The following is a 20684-nucleotide window of genomic DNA, read 5'->3' as shown; positions in this document are numbered from 1 at the left end:
CCTGCTGAATCCTTCTGGCCTGCCTCCCTGAACCCACCAGCTCTTGCAGTACAGAGGGGCCCAAACGTGCTCCAACCCTCGCATGCCAAGCGCTGGTTAAGCTACCTCAGCTAATTGTCATGCCAGGCAGCACACACGTGAGCATGGCCACTATCAAAGTCATTTCAGACTCCTGATAGCAGCCACGGAACATCTGGAGTCATAAGCCACTAATAATCCTAAACCAGTCACCCCAGTCACGCACCTGCCCTGCGTTCACACCCCCTGAGCCTCCAGAGTCACGCAAGGCTCAGCGCCGCTCTTGCCCACTCCTGGTTTTGCTACCTCATCAGGTCTTGTTTTTTCAAGCTTGAGGAAGGACTTGGAATCATAGAATCATAGAATCATTCAGGTTGGAAAAGCCCCTTGGGATCCCCGAGTCCAACCATCATCTCTACTCTACAAAGTTCTCCCCTAAACCACATCCACCAACACCACATCCACGCGACCCTTCAACACACCCAGGGATGGTGACTCCACCACCTCCCTGGGCAGCCTGTTCCAGGGTCTGACCACTCTTGCTGGGAAAAACATTCCTCATGTCCAGTCTGAACCTGCCCTGGTGCAGCTTGAAGCCCTTCCCTCCTGTTCTGTTGCTAATCACCTGTGAAGAGACCAGCACCAACCTCTGAGACTACAATGACCTTTCAGGTAGTTGTAGAGACTGATGAGGTCTCCCCTCAGCCTCCTCTTCCTCAAACTAAACATTCCCTGCTCCTTCAAACGTTCTTCATCAGATTGATTCTCCAGGCCCTTCCCCAGCTTCCTTGCCCTCCTCTGTACTCACTCCAGCACCTCGAGATCTCTCTTGAATTGAGGTTCCCAAAACTGGACACAACACTCCAGGTGTGGCCCCACCAGTGCTGAGGACAGGGGGACAATCACCTCTCTGCTTCTGCTGGTCACACCATTTCTAATACCAGCCAGGATGCCATGGGCTTTCTTGGCCACCTGGGCACACTGCTGGCTCATGTTCTTGTCAATGAGAACCCCCAGGTCCTTTTCTGCCAGACACATTCCAGCCACACTTCCCCAAGCTTGGAGCAGTGGTGGCCCAAGTGCAGGGCCCAGCACTTGGCCTTGTTGAAGCTCAGACCATGAACACTAGCTCAAGGATCCAATCTATCCAAGACTCTCTGTAGAGCCTGATGAGTGACCTGAGGTCAGGATCTCTCCAAACAGTTGGATGGGACGCATCCTCTGCCAACCTGAAACAAAGGGGCTCCCAAACTGCAGGGCCACAAATTCCCAGCTTAAACTTTGCACCAGCTCCTCAGACTGGAAGAGCCAACCAATGCTCTGCCTCTCCTCAGAATCAATCACTGTGACTAAACAACTTCTCTTTCATCATTTACACCTTCCCCTAGACTACGAGCATCAAGAAACCCACATTTCCCACCAGCTAGACACAACTCAGTTCCCAGTGGGTTAATGCAAATGGGGTTACTGGGAGGCAGGAGATGAACTTGCAGCTAGCATGCCAGTGCTACACTTTGTCCTAATTGCTCCCTTTCAGGGAGCAGGCTTAAATGCCAAGTGAACTTCCCTTCTTCTCACTCACGCAAGGTCCAACCAGTCAGACTGGCTTATCAAAACCAGGCCGAGGGAGTTAAATAAACTCTGGCAGGGAGCAATCAAGGAGGTGATGTGTAAACCCACAAACAATAACACTGCTGCAACAGAACTGAACTCCTGCCAACTTTAATTATGTTTGGGTTGGACAGTGCTTCTTTATTGTTCGGTAATGAAGGTAATAAAAGAAATTAGCTCAGGCCTTTTAATATTAAATAAATGTATTTTACAGCTGCCTGGAAGAGAAAAAAAAGCAAGCAAGGGGCAGAGAGAGACTAAACAGTTTGGTGACACGCAGAGTAGGGCTGAAGGATGATTAAAGATGAAGGATTCTCAGTTTGGGAGGCACACTCTTGTCCTGGGCACCACAACTGTGAACAAGTTCCCTGCTTGAGCTGCACTGTGCAAGGTTACACACGTACTGCTTGGATTCAAACACCCTGTGCCAGCAGAAGAACTGAGCTAAAACAAGCCCAGAGCAGCCTTGTCATCTGAAATCCAGGGCCTGCAGGTGGAGGAGAAGGTTGCTGCTGGAATGGCTCAGTGTTAAGCTTTCCTCTTGACTATTTCAACAGCTAGAATAACTACAGGCAAGCTGCAGGAATGGGGCTGGAACAAAACTTTTGTGAAAGCTGGAAGTTACACCAGGAGCACTTTGCTTTAGCAAGAAATTAGGATCATAGAATCACAGAATCATGAAGTTTGGAAGGGACCTTTAAGATCATCAGGCTCAAACCTCCCTGATGTGAGCAGGGTCACCTCTCACTAGAACAAGCTGCACAGGCCTCATCCAACCTGACCTTGAACACCTCCAGGGATGGGGCAGCCACAGCTTCCCTGGGCAACTATTCCAGCACTTTACTACCCTCAGGGCAAAGAATTTCCTCCTCATGTCTCACCTCAATCTCCCCTCTTCCAGTTTTCATCCATTCCCCCTTGTCCTCTCCCTCCCTGCCCTTGTCCCAAGTCCCTCCCCAGCTTTCCTGGAGCCCCTTCAGGCACTGGAAGGTGCTCTAAGGTCTCCCTGGAACCTTCTCTTCTCCAGGCTGAACAACCCCAGGCAACTCCAGGTTCCAGACCCACAGGGCTCATGCTCTCAGCTGCAGGCAGGAAGGGCCCAACTCTTGCCCCCTTCAGGCAGATGGGACATCACTTGCTGTCTTTTGCTGGCTGTAAAGCTGGAGCCACCTGCCTGCAGACTCAGCAAAACACAGCCACTTTGCCCCACCAACGTGACTGATTTTCCCCACAACCTTAAGGGCTTTCGGTTTTTTTAGTCATTATTTTTAATTAAGACAAATGCTGTGGGAGTTCTGGCTGACGTTCCCATGTCAGCCTCTCCCAGCATTAGTGCACAATTCCCTCTGGCTGAGCAATAAAAACCATCTGAGGGACAAAGAGACTTTGCCCCAGGACCACTTTGTTTTCTCTTGCAGTTGGCCAAAGTGAACTTAATTTGCACTGTACTCCAAGATGCCTGAAACACTTCACACATTCAACCTGCACAAATGCTGTAAGGCAGCCAGACACAGACTGAAGAGCTAAAACCTACAGAGAGTAGAAAAAGTCAGTCAAGGTCATGGCACACACAGCAAAAAAAACCCATCCTCACAGAGCAGCCTCACCCCCGGTTTTGTAGCCTGAGCCTGGCACATCAGCCCTGCCTGCTGCATTGATTTACTTCTCAGGGTGCATTTTCTCTCACTATCTCCTTACTGTGAGGGGAAAATAAAAGGTTTATTGAAGGACATGCTAAAAGTCTGGCTAGAGGGAGCAGAGAGAAGTATGGAGACTTAGTCTGGTTTGTTGACCACAATCCTGCTTTTACTTGACACTTCTACAATGACAGTTTGAAAAATCTCACTTATTTTCCAGAAGATACAAAGAACACATCTTCTACATGAACAGCATGAATTAGAAGGGAAGATGCTTTAGACAAAGACTTACTAGTCCATCAGGGAAAGAAATACAGACCTTTTCCCTATGGGAATACAGCTCTCCTCCTGACTGATGGGTCTGGGCCCACTGCAGCCACCTGCACCATGTGGGAAAAGAGAAGGCTGAAGTGTTTAAGAGAACTCCAGCTCCATTTGATGCCCACAGTCCAGGCAAGGGAGACTTTAATCCAGGGTAATCACCATGAACTTGAAACTCATGGCAGAGCAGGGATTAAACAAAGGAGAGAGGAAACAGGGAGCCCTTTCGACAGCCTGGAGATGACACTACATGGAAGCACCAAGGATGAACTTAGATGCTTCACCCTTCTGCAACCTCCTCTGAGCTCCCACAGACCTGCAGAACATTGGCTTTGTAGCTGCTGCTGGGAGACCTGATCCCAAAACACAGGCTGAAAGCCAACAGAAGGACCAGAGACAAAGCCACAACAACACACACTTCAATTGTTTAGCTCTGGAAGTGGAGAAAGGCAGCTCACACCTCAGCCCAGGATCAGCTCTGCCAGGGAGGCAGATTTCTGTTCAACAGTTGCACTTCCCCTTTCAAGCACTTTCCCCTTTCATGCCATGCTAAATAAAGAGACAGATCAATAGCAGCCAGCCCAAAAGAGTAAAGATTAATTACATATTTGGGAGGGATTCATCTGTGGAGCCCCAGGGATGGACTCAGCTCAGTCACGATCAAAGACCTGCTGAGCTCTATTAGCTTCAGCTTCTTTTTGTTGGGAACAATCCCATCTTTGTTCCCTGCTTACTCCTAAAACACATGCTAGGATACCCACCTGACAGCCTGGCTACACAAAGTTCCCTCTCAGAAAATCATCCTGGTGGACTGAAACGTTTCTCAAGCTTTGCTTCACATCCTACACAGATCAACTTCTGTCAGTCAGTAAGAAAAGCCCAGACTGGAAGCCCTGCAGATGAGTCTTCTGCAGAACAACCACCTTCAAGATTGGCCCAGGGTCAAAGAATCATGAAGTACCTACTTCTCCTCTAGCTAGGAAGTGCTTTCTGCAAGCAGAGCTTCCCTTCAGTGCTGTTCTGCTTCATGTCCTTTTCTATTAAAACATTGCCTGCAGTTTGCTGGGCAACTCTGTGTGTCAGCTTTTGACACCTGATTGCTGCATGGTTTGGGTTTTTGTTTAGAGTAGTACTTTAACTATAATCATTCCTATTTTAACACATTATTCGTTTTATCTGGAGACCATCAACAGAAGCAAAGTGGGTTTGTTGGTCTGAGTCTGTTGCCCTAAATGGATCTCTGTGATTTATGGAAAACAAGGCACCAAATATGAAAAGATTTGGTGTGGGAGTTATAAACAAACCCATACTTCTCCCCTCCTCCCTGTTAATTTAATCAACTCCATTTCTTTTATTCTAGTTGGATTTCTTACTTCAAAATTCCCTGAAAAGGTTTTGTTTCACTCACTCATTTGTGATGTTCAGTTCTTTGAAACATTTATGCCCTTCAGTTTTTAGAGGATTGTAGGTTAAAATAATTGTCACATTGAACATGGTGAGTTTTTGGAGGAAAAAAAAAAAAGCCATGATTTTAGTTGGGGTGAACACAAATCAAGTGTTTAAGTTTTGGTGGTGTGCTTCTCACCTGCAGCACAGCATGAGACCTTGTACCTTTAACTGCCAGTGTCCCACCTGCAGCTGCCACTGTCCCACCTGCAGTTTATGGCACAATTTCATTTTTGGGGACATGGTTTAGTGGTTGACCTGTTGGGTTAATGGTTGGACTTCATGATCTTAAAGTTCTTTTCCAACCAAAATGATTCTATGATTCAGGGTACAGAGAAAACTCTGGAGGGAAAATTCAGAAGCAGAAAGATAATTCCTGCCATGGATATATATTTTTAAAAAATTAAGGTTTTGGGGCTAACTGGCACTCTCATTTAGGTTCAGCAGCTGCTGCTCTCTGAGCCAGGCTGCCTCCAGCTCAGCACTCTCCTTTCAGTGGGCTAAACAAAGCAATCAGGATACTTTTCCAAGTGATAGTCCATCATTACCCCACTCCCACTGCCTCGCTCCCTGTCCCTCAGCCCTGGACTGACTGCCAGGAACAGCAGGCAAGTCACAACTGTTTACAAGAGCTTTTGCTCAGCAGTCATTAGCATTTCCTAAGCAAAAGTAAACTTCCTCACTGGACACAAAGGCACTCACCCTCTGTGGGGGGAAAAAAAGAGCTGGAAAGATGCAGCACTGGGACTCTTCTATCATTCCCAGGATGGTGAACGTGCCCTGCTCAGCACAGGGAGCTGGAGCTCTCACTCCCCTGCCCTGACACAACAGCTTTATCTTCCAAACAAATCCAGAATTCCATAGCCTAATCACTCAACAGTAGCTAATGAGGCTAGTGAGCCCCTGCAGCTCCAGAGAGGGATCACCTTACCACCCTCCCTGGCTGGCCAGGAACACACTAAGGCTGCTCCCTCCAGCACACTGCCCAGCCCCAGGGTCTCCAGAATCAAGGACCACGGAGTCAAGCAACACACCATTTCATTTTCATCCCCTCAACCAACTTCCTCCCAGTTTTCCTCCCAGGAGCCACACTGCTAGGATTCTCTGTTAGCCTGACTTCTCCAACTGGCAGCTACCAAGAGGTTGGCTTTTGTTTCAGACTAGACAGACATGAGGGTCTGTCTCCTCCTCAGCAAGTCAGCTGGAAGATGAACTGACAAGCAGCAAATTGAAAGAAAAACAAACAATAAATCACAGAGCAAAATGAAGAAGTGCTTATTCAGACAGCACACAGGCAGGCAGTGTAGCTTCTTGCCACACTGTAGAGACACTGAAAGCTTGCACAGATTTAAAAAGTGATAGGTTAAATTAAGTAAGGCATCAAAAGCTATTGATGCTGAACTATCCCTTCAGGAAGTCTTCAAATTGTGAAAGACAAAGCACACAGGGGAAAGTCTCACTGCATGTTTACTCTGTTCTTTACTTTTCCTGAAGTATTCTTGGAAATACACTACTGAGCTGGACAAGCCCTGATGTGACCTGAGATGTTTTTATCTCCTTCAAGAGCAGAGCAGGTCAGGGAGATGGATGACACAAAAGGACAATTATTCTATTGCTGTCAAGCAGAACCACTAAAAAAAATATGACTTTTAATACTGAAAAGCAGCAAATAATTGCAAACAAATCAGCTTCCTCCTGTGAAATGTCTGACACCCTAGATGGAGTTCCTGGACAGAGAAAACATAACAGATCAAGGACCTGATCTCACTTCTGCTCAGGGGCCAGACCACCTGCTTAGTGTCTCTCTACAAAAAAAGCTGAAGTTTGATTTGATTCTAATGTGGAAAATAAATGCTTCTGGAATGCTTCAGTTCCTACATTTTGCAAGAAAGCATGCAAATCAAGCCACAGCTAGGCTGAAGCTACAGGGGATTTGCACCTAAGTGTAGCATAAAGGCCCTAGGTGACACCTAGTCCATGTTTGGAGGGTGGTGAGAGCCTGGCCCAGGTTGCCCAGGGAAGCTGTGGCTGCCCCATCCCTGGCAGTGTTGAAGGGCAGGTTGGATGGGGCTTGGAGCAGCCTGAGCTGGTGGGAGGTGTCCCTGCCCATGCAGGGGGTTGGAACTGGATGATCTTCAAGGTCCCTTGCAACCTAAACCAGTCTGGGATTCTATGGATTACAGATGGGAAGAACCAGAACTGCTCCCTTTCACACCAAAATTTAAAGTTCCACAAAACCATGCAGAAACATGCAAGTGCTACCCAAGAAGCACCAGAAGCACAGGAAATCTCCTGCCTTTTCCCAAGAAAGCACAAATCATTCCATACTACCACATCCTGGAATCCTGAGACCATCCCTCCCTCTCAAGAACCAGCAATCAAGTCCATACAGGTTTGCCACGGTACTAAAATCAAAGCAAGGATTCAGCCAGCTCCTATTCAGTCTCCATTCTTGTTCTCCAACTAACAGCATGGTCCCAACTGCAAAAACACTTACCTTCTTGCCCTAGCTTAGTATCTTTTTACCTTGGAAATACTGGAAATAAAAGCTGTAGGTAGATACAAGACATGGATCCAAAGTTAGGCAAAAGGAATGCCCTTCCTTCTACCACGGGAAGCTGACAAGACACCCCTGGGGGAAACAATCCACCACAAGCGCCCCAGAAGAGCAGAGTTTGCACCCTCAGCAGTGAGGGAGGTGGCATACCCGTGCAGAATTCTTTGTTAGGATTCTGGGGCACAACAATCCTTCTGTAGACGATGGGCTCCGACTCCAGGATGTTCTCGTCGTGCCGGTATCGGGCTGGTTTCTCGTTTGGGGTTCCCCGGGAACGGGTGCCACTCTTCCTCTCATAAGTTTCAATCTCCTCAAACACAGCTGCTTTGTCAAAAAGAGCCAGGTTCCCTTCGAAGTCAAAATCTGTGTCTGGGATTTCATCAATGTCATCCCCGAAGCACTCGTCGTCTTTGCTCTTCATCTGCCCGTTCTTCAGGCCGCTCTTCTTCGGGGTGACCTGGTTGGGGTGACGGCTACTGGATGACCCTGAACCAAAACAACAACAGCAAGATGAAAATGTGTCATCAATGGAACAAAAAAAAGCCACGTTTCTTCATGGACTTTCTCAGCAAATTTTGTAGGAGGTGGGGGCTCAGGCCTGCAGTCCAGACTCAACAGATAGGATGGTGATCAAAGGTTGGAGCAGCTCTGCTCTGGAGACAGGCTGGGAGAGTTGGGGTGTTCAGCCTGGAGAAGAGAAGGCTCCAGGGAGACCTTAGAGCACCTTCCAGTGCCTGAAGGGGCTCCAGGAAAGCTGGGGAGGGGCTTGGGACAAGGGCAGGGAGGGAGAGGACAAGGGGGAAGGGATGATAACTGGAAGAGGGAGATTGAAGTAAGACATGAGGAGGGAATTCTGGGCTGTGAGGGTGGTGAGAGCCTGGCCCAGGTTGCCCAGGGAAGCTGTGGCTGCCCCATCCCTGGCAGTGTTGAAGGGCAGGTTGGATGGGGCTTGGAGCAACCTGGGCTGGTGGGAGGTGTCCCTGCCCATGCAGGGAAGTTAGATCTAGATGATCTTGAAGGTCCTTTCCAACCCAAACCAGGCTGTGACTCTATGATACCCAGGGACACTCACTTCCCAAGGAAGCTGCAGAACTCCTCTGAGGCATTACTCATGCTAAGATAAGCTAACAGAAAATGGAACAGAAGCATCAGAAGAGAGGCTTTCAGGGACTTTCCACCAGCAAGGTCAGAAAAACAAGCTTGACTGCAGTAGCAAAACAAGCATTTACCCACATTTTATCCCATTTCAGATAGCATCACCTTAGTGATTAATAAGCCAGCCATGATCTGATCGAGTTTTCCTCCTACAATGAGCTCATGTTTGTGTAGGCATGTGGCCCAAGACCTTCTCTGGAACTTCCCTAAATTTCAGTTTTCTTTCTTATCTGGCTTATTAACAATCTTGAAGTGAGAACTTAACCCCCTGAATATAAAGCCCTGCTTTTTCCTCACACTTGCTAGCAATAGGCACACATTTCTGTACAGATATGAAGTCCACTCCCTTGTTTCTATTTCATTACTCAATCATCACCCTGTATGTCTAAGTCTACTTCTTTCCATTCACAAGTAATCATGGATTTCTCTGGAATTCTGATTCTCCAGCTCATGGCTGGAGATCTAAGACTGATCTATAACCATATGCAACCACCAGGTCATGATATCCCTTCATATCCCTTGTTTCTGAGACTGTTATTCAGGTCATCTGTACAAACACAGACAATATTAACCTCTTTGTTCCACCCACTGCTTCATTTGCAATTCCTAGAAAATATTTCAGGCCAACTCCAGCAATTACATGTATCACCTACAGCTTCCAACAGATGGAGTAAGAGTTACCATGCCAAAACTGCTTGCTCTGCTCAAATATTTCTCATACTTGAAGATAAGCACCTCAGCAAGTAATTTATACAGGTGAGTTTATGGACAGAATCCATTTGGTAACACAAAAATTGCCATCAAGCCACCACAATGATGTGCACTGTTTAGGTAACTGCCTCATCCATGAAAAAGCAGCATTTTTTGGTCTTTAGACATGACTGCAAAGCGTGTACAGAGGAGAATTTCAAGCCATCTCTTTAGAAAACATCCCCAGAAGATCTGCAATAGGTACAACCCTCAAGGCCACAAAGGTACTTGTCAGCTTTGTAAGTGCAGACAAGTCTAGCTTAGTCCTGACAAATCCCTCCTTCTCCCTGCCTGGAAAGGCTTGTTTGTAACCTCAGGTCAGACTGATGGTGCAGCCACCAGCTGCCCAACAAACCTGGGCTCTAACTTCCCACATTTCCAAAGCCTGAAATCCTCCAACAAACCTGGGCTCTAACTTCTCACATTTCCAATGTCATTGAAATCCTCCAATTCACTGACAGGAACACTTGCCTAGAAAGCAAAGGGCCTTCCTCCTCTCAGCTGCCTCTACAGGAGCACTGGTTCATGTCAGAACCAGGACAGGAACTTGCCACCCTTAAGACCAAAGTGTCAGTTTGGTTAGACTTGATGATCTTCAAGGTCTTTTCCAACCTAAACAACTCCATGATTCTAAGTTCACCAACAGAACTCAGACACCCAAGTCAGGCAGTAGCTCAGTTACACAACTTGAATTGCTGCCCTTATCTCCACAACACCCTCAGGATTACCTGAAGCCTTCACAGGAAGCACTATAAACACAGGCTGGAGCAGAGCACACTGGAAGATAAAGGCAGCCTTGCCTGGAGCTCTCCAAAGCTTATCAAGGGCTTGGTAAACTCTGGCAAATCAATTAATCTTACCCTGTGGTGTGAGTCCACTTAACACCACGTCTAATTTTTATTCTCCATCAGGAATGTGCTGACAGTAAGGACTTGCCCTCATATATTTTTTCCCATATTTTTAAAGCATGTCACTTGGATTTTGTAGGGAACTGCTTTAGTGACTAACATGAGAGCTTTCCCCACAGCAAGGGAGCTCTTTGAAAGGCCCAGCAGCTCCTTCCTCTCTCACTGCAGCTTAACAAAACAGACCTGAGCACCCTGAAATGATCCCTCTCAAAAACCTGCAGCAGCTTCAGTCTCCAGTTAGGCCACAGTCCAGTTACAATACCAAAGCACACAAGATGTCACAGTCTAGTACTTCACACCCTGAAAAGTAGGAGATAACACCCCAGACCTTCAAGAACTGCAGTGTCATCATCCCCTATAAAAAATACCCAAACCAGAACCCCCAACAATGATTATTTTCCTAGTGTGAGCAGTTTGTTGTTCTGCTTAAGTATGGCAGCAGTTTTGAGTGCTTAACTTACACCAGTTTCAAAGGAGTTTGGCTCAGGCATCCCTAGCAAGTGCTTTAGGGACTGGAAGAATAAATTTTTCCCAGCTTTCCAGACACTGGCCCAGGTTGCCCAGGGAAGCTGTGGCTGCCCCATCCCTGGCAGTGCTCAAGGGCAGGTTGGATGGGACTTGGAGCAAACTGGTCTGGTGGGAGGTGTCCCTGCCCATGAAGGGGGGTTGGATCTAAATGCCTTCCAAGGTTCTTTCCAACCAAAGCATTTCATCATTCTATGAACTGCTGGTGACAAAACACAACTGGGGAGAGAGGGTGAGGAGAATCCCAGAAGACAAGCTGTGCCAAGTGCCTGACAACCCTATCTGTGAAGAAATTTTCCCTACTATCCAGCCTAAACCTCCCTGGTACAACTTGAGGCTGTTTACTCTCATCCTATCACTTGTTACTTGTGAGAAGAGACCTGCCCTTCCCTCTCCACAACCTCCTTTCAGCTGCACAAGAAATGAAAACTCAGCCCAACATCACAGGCTGAGGTCTCCAAATGTCCATGAACTCTGGACTGAAGCAACAGCCCAGGGACCCTGGGCTCAGATGTATAAGCTCCAGCCTACATGGAACACAGTGGCAACCAAGCCTGTTGCTTGTATCAATTTTGAGACTTACAGCAACTCTGCTCTGCCCTGGTGAGGCTACATCTGGAGCACTGGCTCCAGTTCTGGGCTTCCCAGTTCAGGAAGGATAAGGAGCTACTGGGAGAGTCCAGCACAGGCCACAAAGATGCTGAGGGGACTGGAGCATCTGCCCTGGGAGGAAAGGCTGGGAGAGCTGGGGCTGTTCAGCCTGGAGAGGAGGAGGCTGAGGGGGGATCTCATCTGTGCTGATCAGTATCTCCAGGGGGTGTCAGGAGGATGGGGCCAGGCCCTTCTCAGCAGTGCCCAGGGACAGGACAAGGGGCAATGGGCACAAGCTGGAGCACAGGAGGGTCAAGCTAAACATAAGGAAAAACTTCTTCACTGTGAGAGTGACAGAGCCCTGGGCCAGGCTGCCCAGAGAGGCTGTGGAGTCTCCATCCCTGGAGATATTCCAAACCCATCTGAATGTGTTCCTGTGGGATCTACTGGAGGTGATCCTGCTCTGGCAGGGGATTGGACTGGATGATCTTCAGAGGTCTCTTCCAACCCCCACCACCACCCTGTGACTCTGTAACTCAGAGTGTTCCTGTTACCCAACCAGAGTTTTTACACTCGTTGCCAGATCCTTCTACAAACAACCCCACACGCTCCTCTCAGCTGATCTGGAAAGCAGGATGGGGGGATTGCTGCAGGGCCACGCAGCAGATCCCGGGGACAGGAGCAGCTGATGTGAGCAGTGTGTGAATGCTGAGGGAATAAAAAGCTGCATTAGAAAAGCTTTGAGAACAATGGCTGGAAAGCTCCCCAGGCCCCCCTGCAGACACAATGAACGGGAGCCAAGACTGCACCTCATCAAAACGAGACGCGCCGGCGCTGCGGTGGGCAGTCTGCTAATCCCCAGCCAGGGGTGCCAGCTCTGGAATACTGCTGACCCACACAGCCTGCTGGCTTTCACCCACTGCAGCACAGCCTCCTAACAAAGCCTGCACGGAACAGAGGCCTCCAAACAACTCCGAGCACCTGGTGTGTCTCTCAAGGTATCTGGTAATGCTGATGGCGTGCAGGGAAAAGAGCAAGAGTAAGAGGATGGGGGAGGGAAGGGCAAACCCAGGCAGAACAACATAGAGTTCCAGGCTAGTTTGGGTTGGAAGGGACCTTCAGGATCATCTAGATTCAACCTCCTGCATGGGCAGGGACACTTCCCACCAGCCCAGGTTGCTCCAAGCCCCATCCAACCTGCCCTTCAACACTGCCAGGGATGGGGCAGCCACAGCTTCCCTGGGCAACCTGGGCCAGGCTCTCACCACCCTCACACTCCACAATTCCCTCCTCATGTCTCACCTCAATCTCCCCTCTTCCAGTTTTAATCCCTTCCCCCTTGTCCTCTCCCTCCCTGCCCTTGTCCCAAGTCCCTCCCCAGCTTTCCTGGAGCCCCTTCAGGCACTGGAAGGTGCTCTAAGGTCTCCCTGGAGCCTTCTCTTCTCCAGGCTGAACACCCCAACTCTCCCAGCCTGGCTCCAGAGCAGAGCTGCTCCAGCAACTTTGTGGCCTCTTCTGAACTCTCTCCAGGAGCTCCATGTCTTTCCTATGTTGAGGACTCCAGAACTAGACACTCCAGGTGGGGCCTGGAGTACTCTTGAAAGCTACCAGGAGAAGCATCCACTGCCTTCCAGGGCACAAGTGTGACACACTAGAGCCAGACATGACCTGAGAGCTGCAATCCCCAACTGGATTTGCTTCCAGGGCCTGATCCAGTCCTCTGCCAAGCAGCCACAGAAACCCAGACCTGCCCAGCTCCTTCAGAGGGCAACTTCCAGCTCCTCTGCCCTGCCCATGTATGTGTGAAGCTTGGTAAAGGAGAACAGCACATGGCTCCAGGTCAAGTTGGCAGCTGATGCTGGCCAGAAAAGTGCCTCCCTCCAAAGATAAACAGTACTTCCCAGGCTTTTTTTTGTTTGTTTGGAAAAAAAACCCTTTCATCTATAGCCCACAAGCAAACGTAAAGTCTCCAGCAAGCTGGTTGCCTGCCTGCTGAGATCCCTGTGGGAGCTTTTTCTGCCAGCCCTGGCACGAACGAGCCCAGTGCCAACGCGGCACAGAAGCCATTGTTGGGAAACCTGTGCTGGTATTTGTTGTTTATTGATTCCTGGCATTCAACTATTGCAAAGGGGAAACTTTGTCCCTGACTTGGCACGCTAGGGGGCATGAAGAGGTCAACTAAACCCTGTGTGACTTCAATTCTGGATGACACCCCAGCTCCTTCCTGCCTGGATGCCTGTGCTGACCATCTCCAGGATCAGTTCCGTCCCCCTCCTGAGATTCACACATCAATTCCCTCCTCTCCAAACACACATTTGGGAAGGTAAGAGTTGACTTTTCTACTTCATTTATCCTAAACCAAATCCAAACTAACAATAACCTGCTTCTAAGCACTTTGCTCAACTTGTTTCAAGGCCTGTAAAAGAAAATCTGACCTGCTGTGGTGCTTATGTGAAACTGTTGGTGGGTTGGTTTGAAGCACTCACTGCTCCCCTCTGACCCACCAGGTCCTGGCAAAACAGCTTTTAAGAGAGGTTAATCCTCCTCCACACTCCATCCAGCCAGAGGAAAGGCAAGCAGAAGTTCTTCTACATGTTTAGGTGGCTGGTGTTGAAGTCTGAAGGAGTTTCTTCTAAAAACAACCAAAGCAACACACCCAAACAACGAGGGAATTAAAGAAAAGAATAATAAATCAACCTTAAGGAAATGATAAATCTTCCTCAAATGATTAATCTTCCTTCACAGCTCTCTTCCTACAGCAAGGACTACAGTGTTTAGGGCTGGGTAGAAGGAAAACACTCCAAACCAGGCAGGCTTCAGATGGTTAGGTCACCTCCACATTGTTCTGGCCTTCCTCCTCCCACCAACCCTGTTGGGCAATCATTTAGAAAAAGAGATGTGAACATAAAAAGGGTTACAAGCCTTCCAGAAAATAATACAGCTGTTTGTGGGGGAGGAAGACTTCAAGAGGCCCAAGAACTTCCCCACAGTCTTTCATCTCCCTGTGTATTTAATTGGCCTTGCCCACCTTGGCTCTGTTGCTTTGCTAAACATGAAAGCAAGGGCAAAAAAAAAAATGAAGTCATGGAAACAGATTGGATGGATGCTGATGGTTCAGGAATTAAGTCATGGAAATACAGTGGGTACATAGTGATGCATGAAGACCTGGAGAGGAGCAAAGCCCAAGGGGCTTGGAGAATTAAAAAAAGAACAATACCCAAGCTTGGCACAGCCTGAAGATTTTAGGTCCAGAAATAAAAATCAGGGATGACTGACTTTTGAGGTGTGCTGCTGATTGTATTTTTACATCATCCTCATTAGAGACTGTGAATTTGTCTTTTCAACAAGACAGCAAAGAGCATTTGTGATGACTTGTAGGGTGATGTTGGAACAGGTTCAGGCTCTCCAGGCCTTAAATAGAAAAGTTTTCTAAGATTGCCATTTGTTTTCAGTTCCTTCTAGAGGGGAAAATGGAGGCTAGCAATTGGGCAACTCTCAAATAGGAGAGAGCAGAAATGAGGAAAATATTGTCACAGGCAGTATTCAGCTCTACATTTCCCAACATTTGGTGCTGGTGAAGCAAAATAATAGACAGGGTGGGACAGGGAAGAGCTCCACTAATTAACAAATATAACTGTGAAAGAACTAATTGATTTTTAGGTTAACAGGCATTAGCTGTACTTCTCAGAAATGTTGTGGATAAAGGAAACACAAGGACATTGCTCTCTGCATACAGATCTTTCCCTGGTGTCTCCTAAATTCCTGTACTCACCATCCCTCGGATCCTCAATCCAACCTCTAAGCTCGTGCTGGCAGTGAAAGGGGTAAGAGATCAGAGCAGGATGTTGGGTGGGGAGAGAACATGGAAGGGATTTTTCTTCTTAAACCTTGTCATGTCTGTCCTAAAACTAAATGAAGTAACACACCCTGACAGTAAAGGCTGGAATTTCTCAGCAACAGGAAAGTGGATTTGCAGTTCACATCCCAATCCTTTCTAGAAGTAGGTAACAACACCCTATTTCTGTCCTGAGTGAGCAAAAGAACAGCTTCTGTGACTACCCTGTTGAGAGGAGACACACAGAACACTCAGAAAGACTAATTTTCATTTAATGGACTTCAAGAGATTAAAACCATCATCCAGATAAGGTTTAGTGTGGGAACTTGTTGAATTCCCACAGCACCACCCTCGAAAATGGGACTGAAATTGATAAATAAAACCATCCCCATCCTTATCCCCTACCTGAAGGGGATGCAAGTGAAACCAGCCTGAGTCCACCAGATGAAGACATTTCTGTAAGGTAGCTGGAAGAACCGGAATGGATCTTAATTAACAAAACAAACAAGCCCTCATAATAAACACAAAGCCCACGAGTGGCAGACCAGGTCACACAGCCCACTTCACCTGACAATTCCTACCCAAGAAGCCCATTTTATACCTCTGTATTAAGGGCATTTTGGGCACATATATGAACATACCTTGATAATCCACTCAATGAAACTGTATGAACATTTCAGTGGAGTTCTGGATGAGATTGCACCACCACCTAACCATAAAATACTTAGTGCCTGACAGCTAGAAGATCTACACTTCCAATACTTTAAGGCACAGCTTGTGAAGTCTTTCTCCTCACCATTCATCTCCTTCTGGAGCAGCTCTGCTCTGGAGCCAGGCTGGGAGAGTTGGGGTGTTCAGCCTGGAGAAGAGAAGGCTCCTGGGAGACCTTAGAGCACCTTCCAGTGCCTGAAGGGGCTCCAGGAAAGCTGGGGAGGGACTTGGGACAAGGGCAGGGAGGGAGAAGATAAGGGGGAAGGGATGAAAACTGGAAGAGGGAGATTGAGGTGAGACATGAGGAGGGAATTGTGGAGTGTGAGGGTGGTGAGAGCCTGGCCCAGGTTGCCCAGGGAAGCTGTGGCTGCCCCATCCCTGGCAGTGTTGAAGGGCAGGTTGGATGGGGCTTGGAGCAACCTGGGCTGGTGGGAGGTGTCCCTGCCCATGCAGAGGGTTGGATGTAGATGATCTTTAAGGTCCCTTCCAACCCAAACCAGTCTATGATTCTCCAGACCTTCACGTGACAATACAAGTATAAAGACACACCAAAAAAAGTTTCCAGCACCACTTGAAATGTTCTGCTGAAGAAGGGGAGAAGCTGCAGTGGTAACTGAGGTGGGAAAGCTGCAGGACAACAAGGATACTCACAGGAATTGTGCCTCCGCCGGAAGCCCTTGGATTGAGTCAAGGTCTCCACGTGTCTATCCATGTAGCTCTTGGAGCACTGCTGCTGTGGAGAGATGATGATGTCCTGATTCTTCATGTCTGTCCTCCTTGGGATGTTCTGTGGGGCACTGCTGGAGATGGGCTTCTTCAACACCTTCCCAGTGCCATTCTGACTGGGACCCACTTGGCAGCCAACCCCAGGGATGCCCATTTCCATCTGTTGCAGGTCCCCACATTGTCTGCTGTCCCCTGGCCCTGGGATCTCCAGAATTTTCAGCTCAGTAATGTCACCTGCCCTAAAAACAGGACAAGAAAACCAGACATGCAGGATTTTAGCATTTGAGGCACCTCTGGGAATAAACACCACCTGAAGAAAAAACACTCAGCATGTCACAGTGTGGTTTTTCTGGTGTCATTTTCAATAGAAAGAGGAAAAGAAATTATTTTAACACTCCCAACACAGAGGATATTTATTGGGACACCAAAATATCCAACTGAAATGGCATGAATGCCTAAAATAGAATCATAGAATGGTTTGGTTGGAAGGGACTTTCAAGATCATCCAGATCCAACTCCCTGCATGGGCAGGGACACCTCCCACCAGCCCAGGCTGCTCCAAGCCCCATCCAACCTGCCCTTCAACACTGCCAGGGATGGGGCAGCCACAGCTTCCCTGGGCAACCTGGGCCAGGCTCTCACCACCCTCACACACAATTCCCTCCAACACTTCTGTGCTGCACCTGGATTTGGTTTGGAAGGTTCTGTTCCTGGCTGCAACAGGGCTCAGTCAAGCAGAAAATGGAAGGAATCAGGACACATCTCACAGATTAATTGTACAGTTTCCAGTTAATGGAATTAATCTCAGCCTTGAGGCTGGTTATTATTTTTAATCCATTTCTGTGGAAAGCTGCTTTTAGATCAGAGCAATTCACACTCAGACAAGGATGGTGCTTCCTGTTTCCTCAGAAAAAAAGGATAAAAGGAAACTAATAAAGCACTGGGTGGGAGCCAAAAGGGAACAAAGAAGTGGTTACAGGGCCCTCCCTTTGCACTGATTGCAAGAACCAACTCAGAAATCAGGGGCTCCTGTTTTCAACTTAGTAAGTGGTTGTCCAACTGGGATGTCCTAAGATGGGAACTTCCACACATCCCCTGGAAGAACATGGTCATCTTTCCCCACTCTTCAACATCCAAAAAAGAAGACTTCAAGGAATCAATCTGATTTAAAAATCAGTGGCACACACCCCCAGACACACCCCCACACCAAACCAACCTCCAGGCATGAGCTATTTCTAACACTAGGATCACAGAGCCTGAAAACAATTCTCTTAAGACAACCAGGTGAGGCTCAGCAGCAGATTTAAGACCATGAGTTCATTTCTGAGGAAAACCAAACCCAAACATCAAAACCACTGCAGGTTTTGCCTGAAAAAAAAACAACAAAGAAAGGCACTAACCTGAAGGTGACTTCTGGCACCAGGCACTTGACCCCATTGTGGAAGGGACGTGTCAGGGAAATGGTCTGGCTGACCTGGTCCACAGCAGACACTCTGCCTTGGTAGACTCCCAAGCTTTCCCCACAGTTGATGGACACAATGCTCCCAAGCCAATCTGTAGCCATATTCCCAGCACACAGGGGCTGTGAGGAGACCCAGGCCTGGCTGGAACAAGGTGCAGAAGACAACCTGAATCAGCATGAGCTGCATCTCCCCCCAAGCAGAACTCTGTTTCTCACCCAGCTCCTCTCTACTGGTGTGGGGTGGAAATCCCATCTCTGCAGACACCCAGGATCATGGTGAGTGTGCAAATACCTGGATGGGCTCATGTGGGTTCAGTAAAGAAATCACTTCCTCACAGAATTGAAGACTATTTAATAGCAACATTGAGTATTTAGTGTTTCTGTGGACACTGACCCTGTCCTTTCAAACAGGGACATGATCCTCACATCCCTTTTGAAAGTTCTGGCATAAGGACACTGGGGCAGAGCAGCTTTTGGGAATACTCAGGAGTAGGAAGATTAATTTCTGCACAAAGGAGACCCTGGCCCAGGTTGCCCAGGGAAGCTGTGGCTGCCCCACCCCTGGCAGTGTTGAAGGGCAGGTTGGATGGGGCTTGGAGCAGCCTGGGCTGGTGGGAGGTGTCCCTGCCATGCAGGGGGTTGGATCTGGATGATCTTGAAGGCCCCTTCCAACCCAAACCATTCCCTGATTCCATGAATACCTCTAAGGGAGCAGTTACAAAGGAAGAGAAAATAACCCTACAGATAGAGAGGGGAAAGCAGAAACCAACACAGGATAAAAGCCTCTGTGCCCTCCAGAGCAAGGAGCACTAACACCTCCTGCCACAACTAGATACAAAAATAAAGGAAGCTGCATTCCTTCCCAGCATCAAGTTCTGTGGGAATAGAGGGGATGGAAATGCACTTTGTTTAGTTAGGATGTTCAGCCCCACAAAATTCCTGCAGTTTTGATGCTTGACTGAACTTGTATCAGCAGAGGTGGAAGCAGCTGGGCACATCTTTTGATCCAAGCTCTCTTCCTCCACATGAGGAAGACAGGGAGGTGACACTGGCAGCAGGAAGGAGCTGACAAGCTCATCAATGAGAATTAATCCTGCAAAGATCTGCCTTTTACACTGCAACCAACAGCCAGAGGGAGAAGCTTGATATTTACTGTAGGGAACACAAAAAGCAAGCTCAGGGGATAACCCAGGAGGATGAACATCAGTTCTGCAAGAGTCATTTTCATTCTCTTCAAGCCCTTGCTGCCCTGAGCTTCTCAATAAAAGAGGGGGGAAAAAATATCCCTTTGGAAATAACTGGGATGTGTGAATGCTCCCAGAAAAAACTCAATGCCCAACTTTCAAGAGACTGAAAACAGGGGATGTTTCAAAGGGAAGAATCTGGTCCCTGAGCTGTGTTCTTCAGGAACAGGCTCCTGACTTTCCCGCCTCTGTGTATTTGCATTAATCTCTGATAACAGTGTCTGGGTTCCCAGATGATGGCTGATAAGATCCCAGCCAGACCATCCCCAGCATCCACAGCCAAAACTCACATTTTGTTCCCTTTCTGCCTCCTTATGAAGACAAGGGAAGCAGCTGGGTACACACCACCAGCTTACAAGGATCCTTCTCAAAAGCAAGAGCCTCCTTTCACCAAGAAAACATAAACAGAATCCCAGACTGGTTTGGGTTGGAAGGGACCTTCAAGATCATCCAGTCCCACCCCCTGCATGGGCAGGGACACCTCCCACCAGCCCAGGTTGCTCCAAGCCCCATCCAACCTGCCCTTCAACACTGCCAGGGATGGGGCAGCCACAGCTTCCCTGGGCAACCTGAGCCAGGCTCTCACCACCCTCATGGTGAAGAATTTCACAAACTAAACAGAAAGAAACTCATCTGAAAGGACCTCACTCTGTTGCTTTGCATGCAAACCCTTCAGAAGTGGGAATGAACTGAACCCACAGAGCATTAATCCCTGTGTCACCTGTGACAAACGCCAGGCCATTTGTTTATTGACACCCAAACCTCCTGCCTAACATCCTGCCTTCTGCTCCGGGTTCATCACACAACCCATCTCTTATTTCAAACGTGTCCTCCTGACATCCCTGACACTCCTGCAAGTTTGAGGAGGCAGTCCAGGCCCGCAGCTTGCTCAAACACGGATCAACAGAGCCTGTAAGTCAACATTTAGCAAGTGATGAGCCAACAGCTTTATCACCTGCTGGAGGAAACAAGATGCTGCCATGCCAGGGTTCTCCCTGCTCGACAGACAAGCCCGCAGGGAGATGTTCCACGGGTTTAGGGACACACTGACCCTACCCACCCTGCACCTGCGGGACGGCTGGACGCGGGATGCCCGTTCCCAGCAGGACCCAGCCCCTCCGGCCTAATTCCCACAGGACAACACACAGCCCAGCCCAGCCCGGCCTAGCCTGGCCTGGCCCGGCCTC

At 48.4% G+C, this 20684-nt stretch overlaps 1 protein-coding gene across 1 annotated transcript in view; it reads right to left on the bottom strand.

Moving 5' to 3' along the window:
- EDC3 (enhancer of mRNA decapping 3) overlaps window positions 1–18389 on the bottom strand; it is a 33314-nt gene extending 14925 nt beyond the window's left edge. Inside the window, exons 1-3 of the mRNA XM_010001329.1 lie at window positions 18192–18389; window positions 16717–17030; window positions 7741–8076 (exon numbers count right to left, since the gene is read on the bottom strand). Of these exons, the coding sequence (XP_009999631.1) occupies window positions 7741–8076; window positions 16717–17030; window positions 18192–18355 (814 nt within the window). The 5' untranslated portion in view covers window positions 18356–18389. The remainder of the gene's footprint in view (window positions 1–7740; window positions 8077–16716; window positions 17031–18191) is intronic.
- Window positions 18390–20684: the final 2295 nt, after the last annotated feature.

Source organism: Chaetura pelagica, unplaced genomic scaffold, assembly GCF_000747805.2.
Source record: "Chaetura pelagica isolate M959 unplaced genomic scaffold, ChaPel_1.0 scaffold397, whole genome shotgun sequence".
NCBI classification, from domain to species: domain Eukaryota; kingdom Metazoa; phylum Chordata; class Aves; order Apodiformes; family Apodidae; genus Chaetura; species Chaetura pelagica.
Note: the sequence above shows the minus strand (reverse complement) of the source record. Positions and strands in the feature narration are given on the sequence as shown.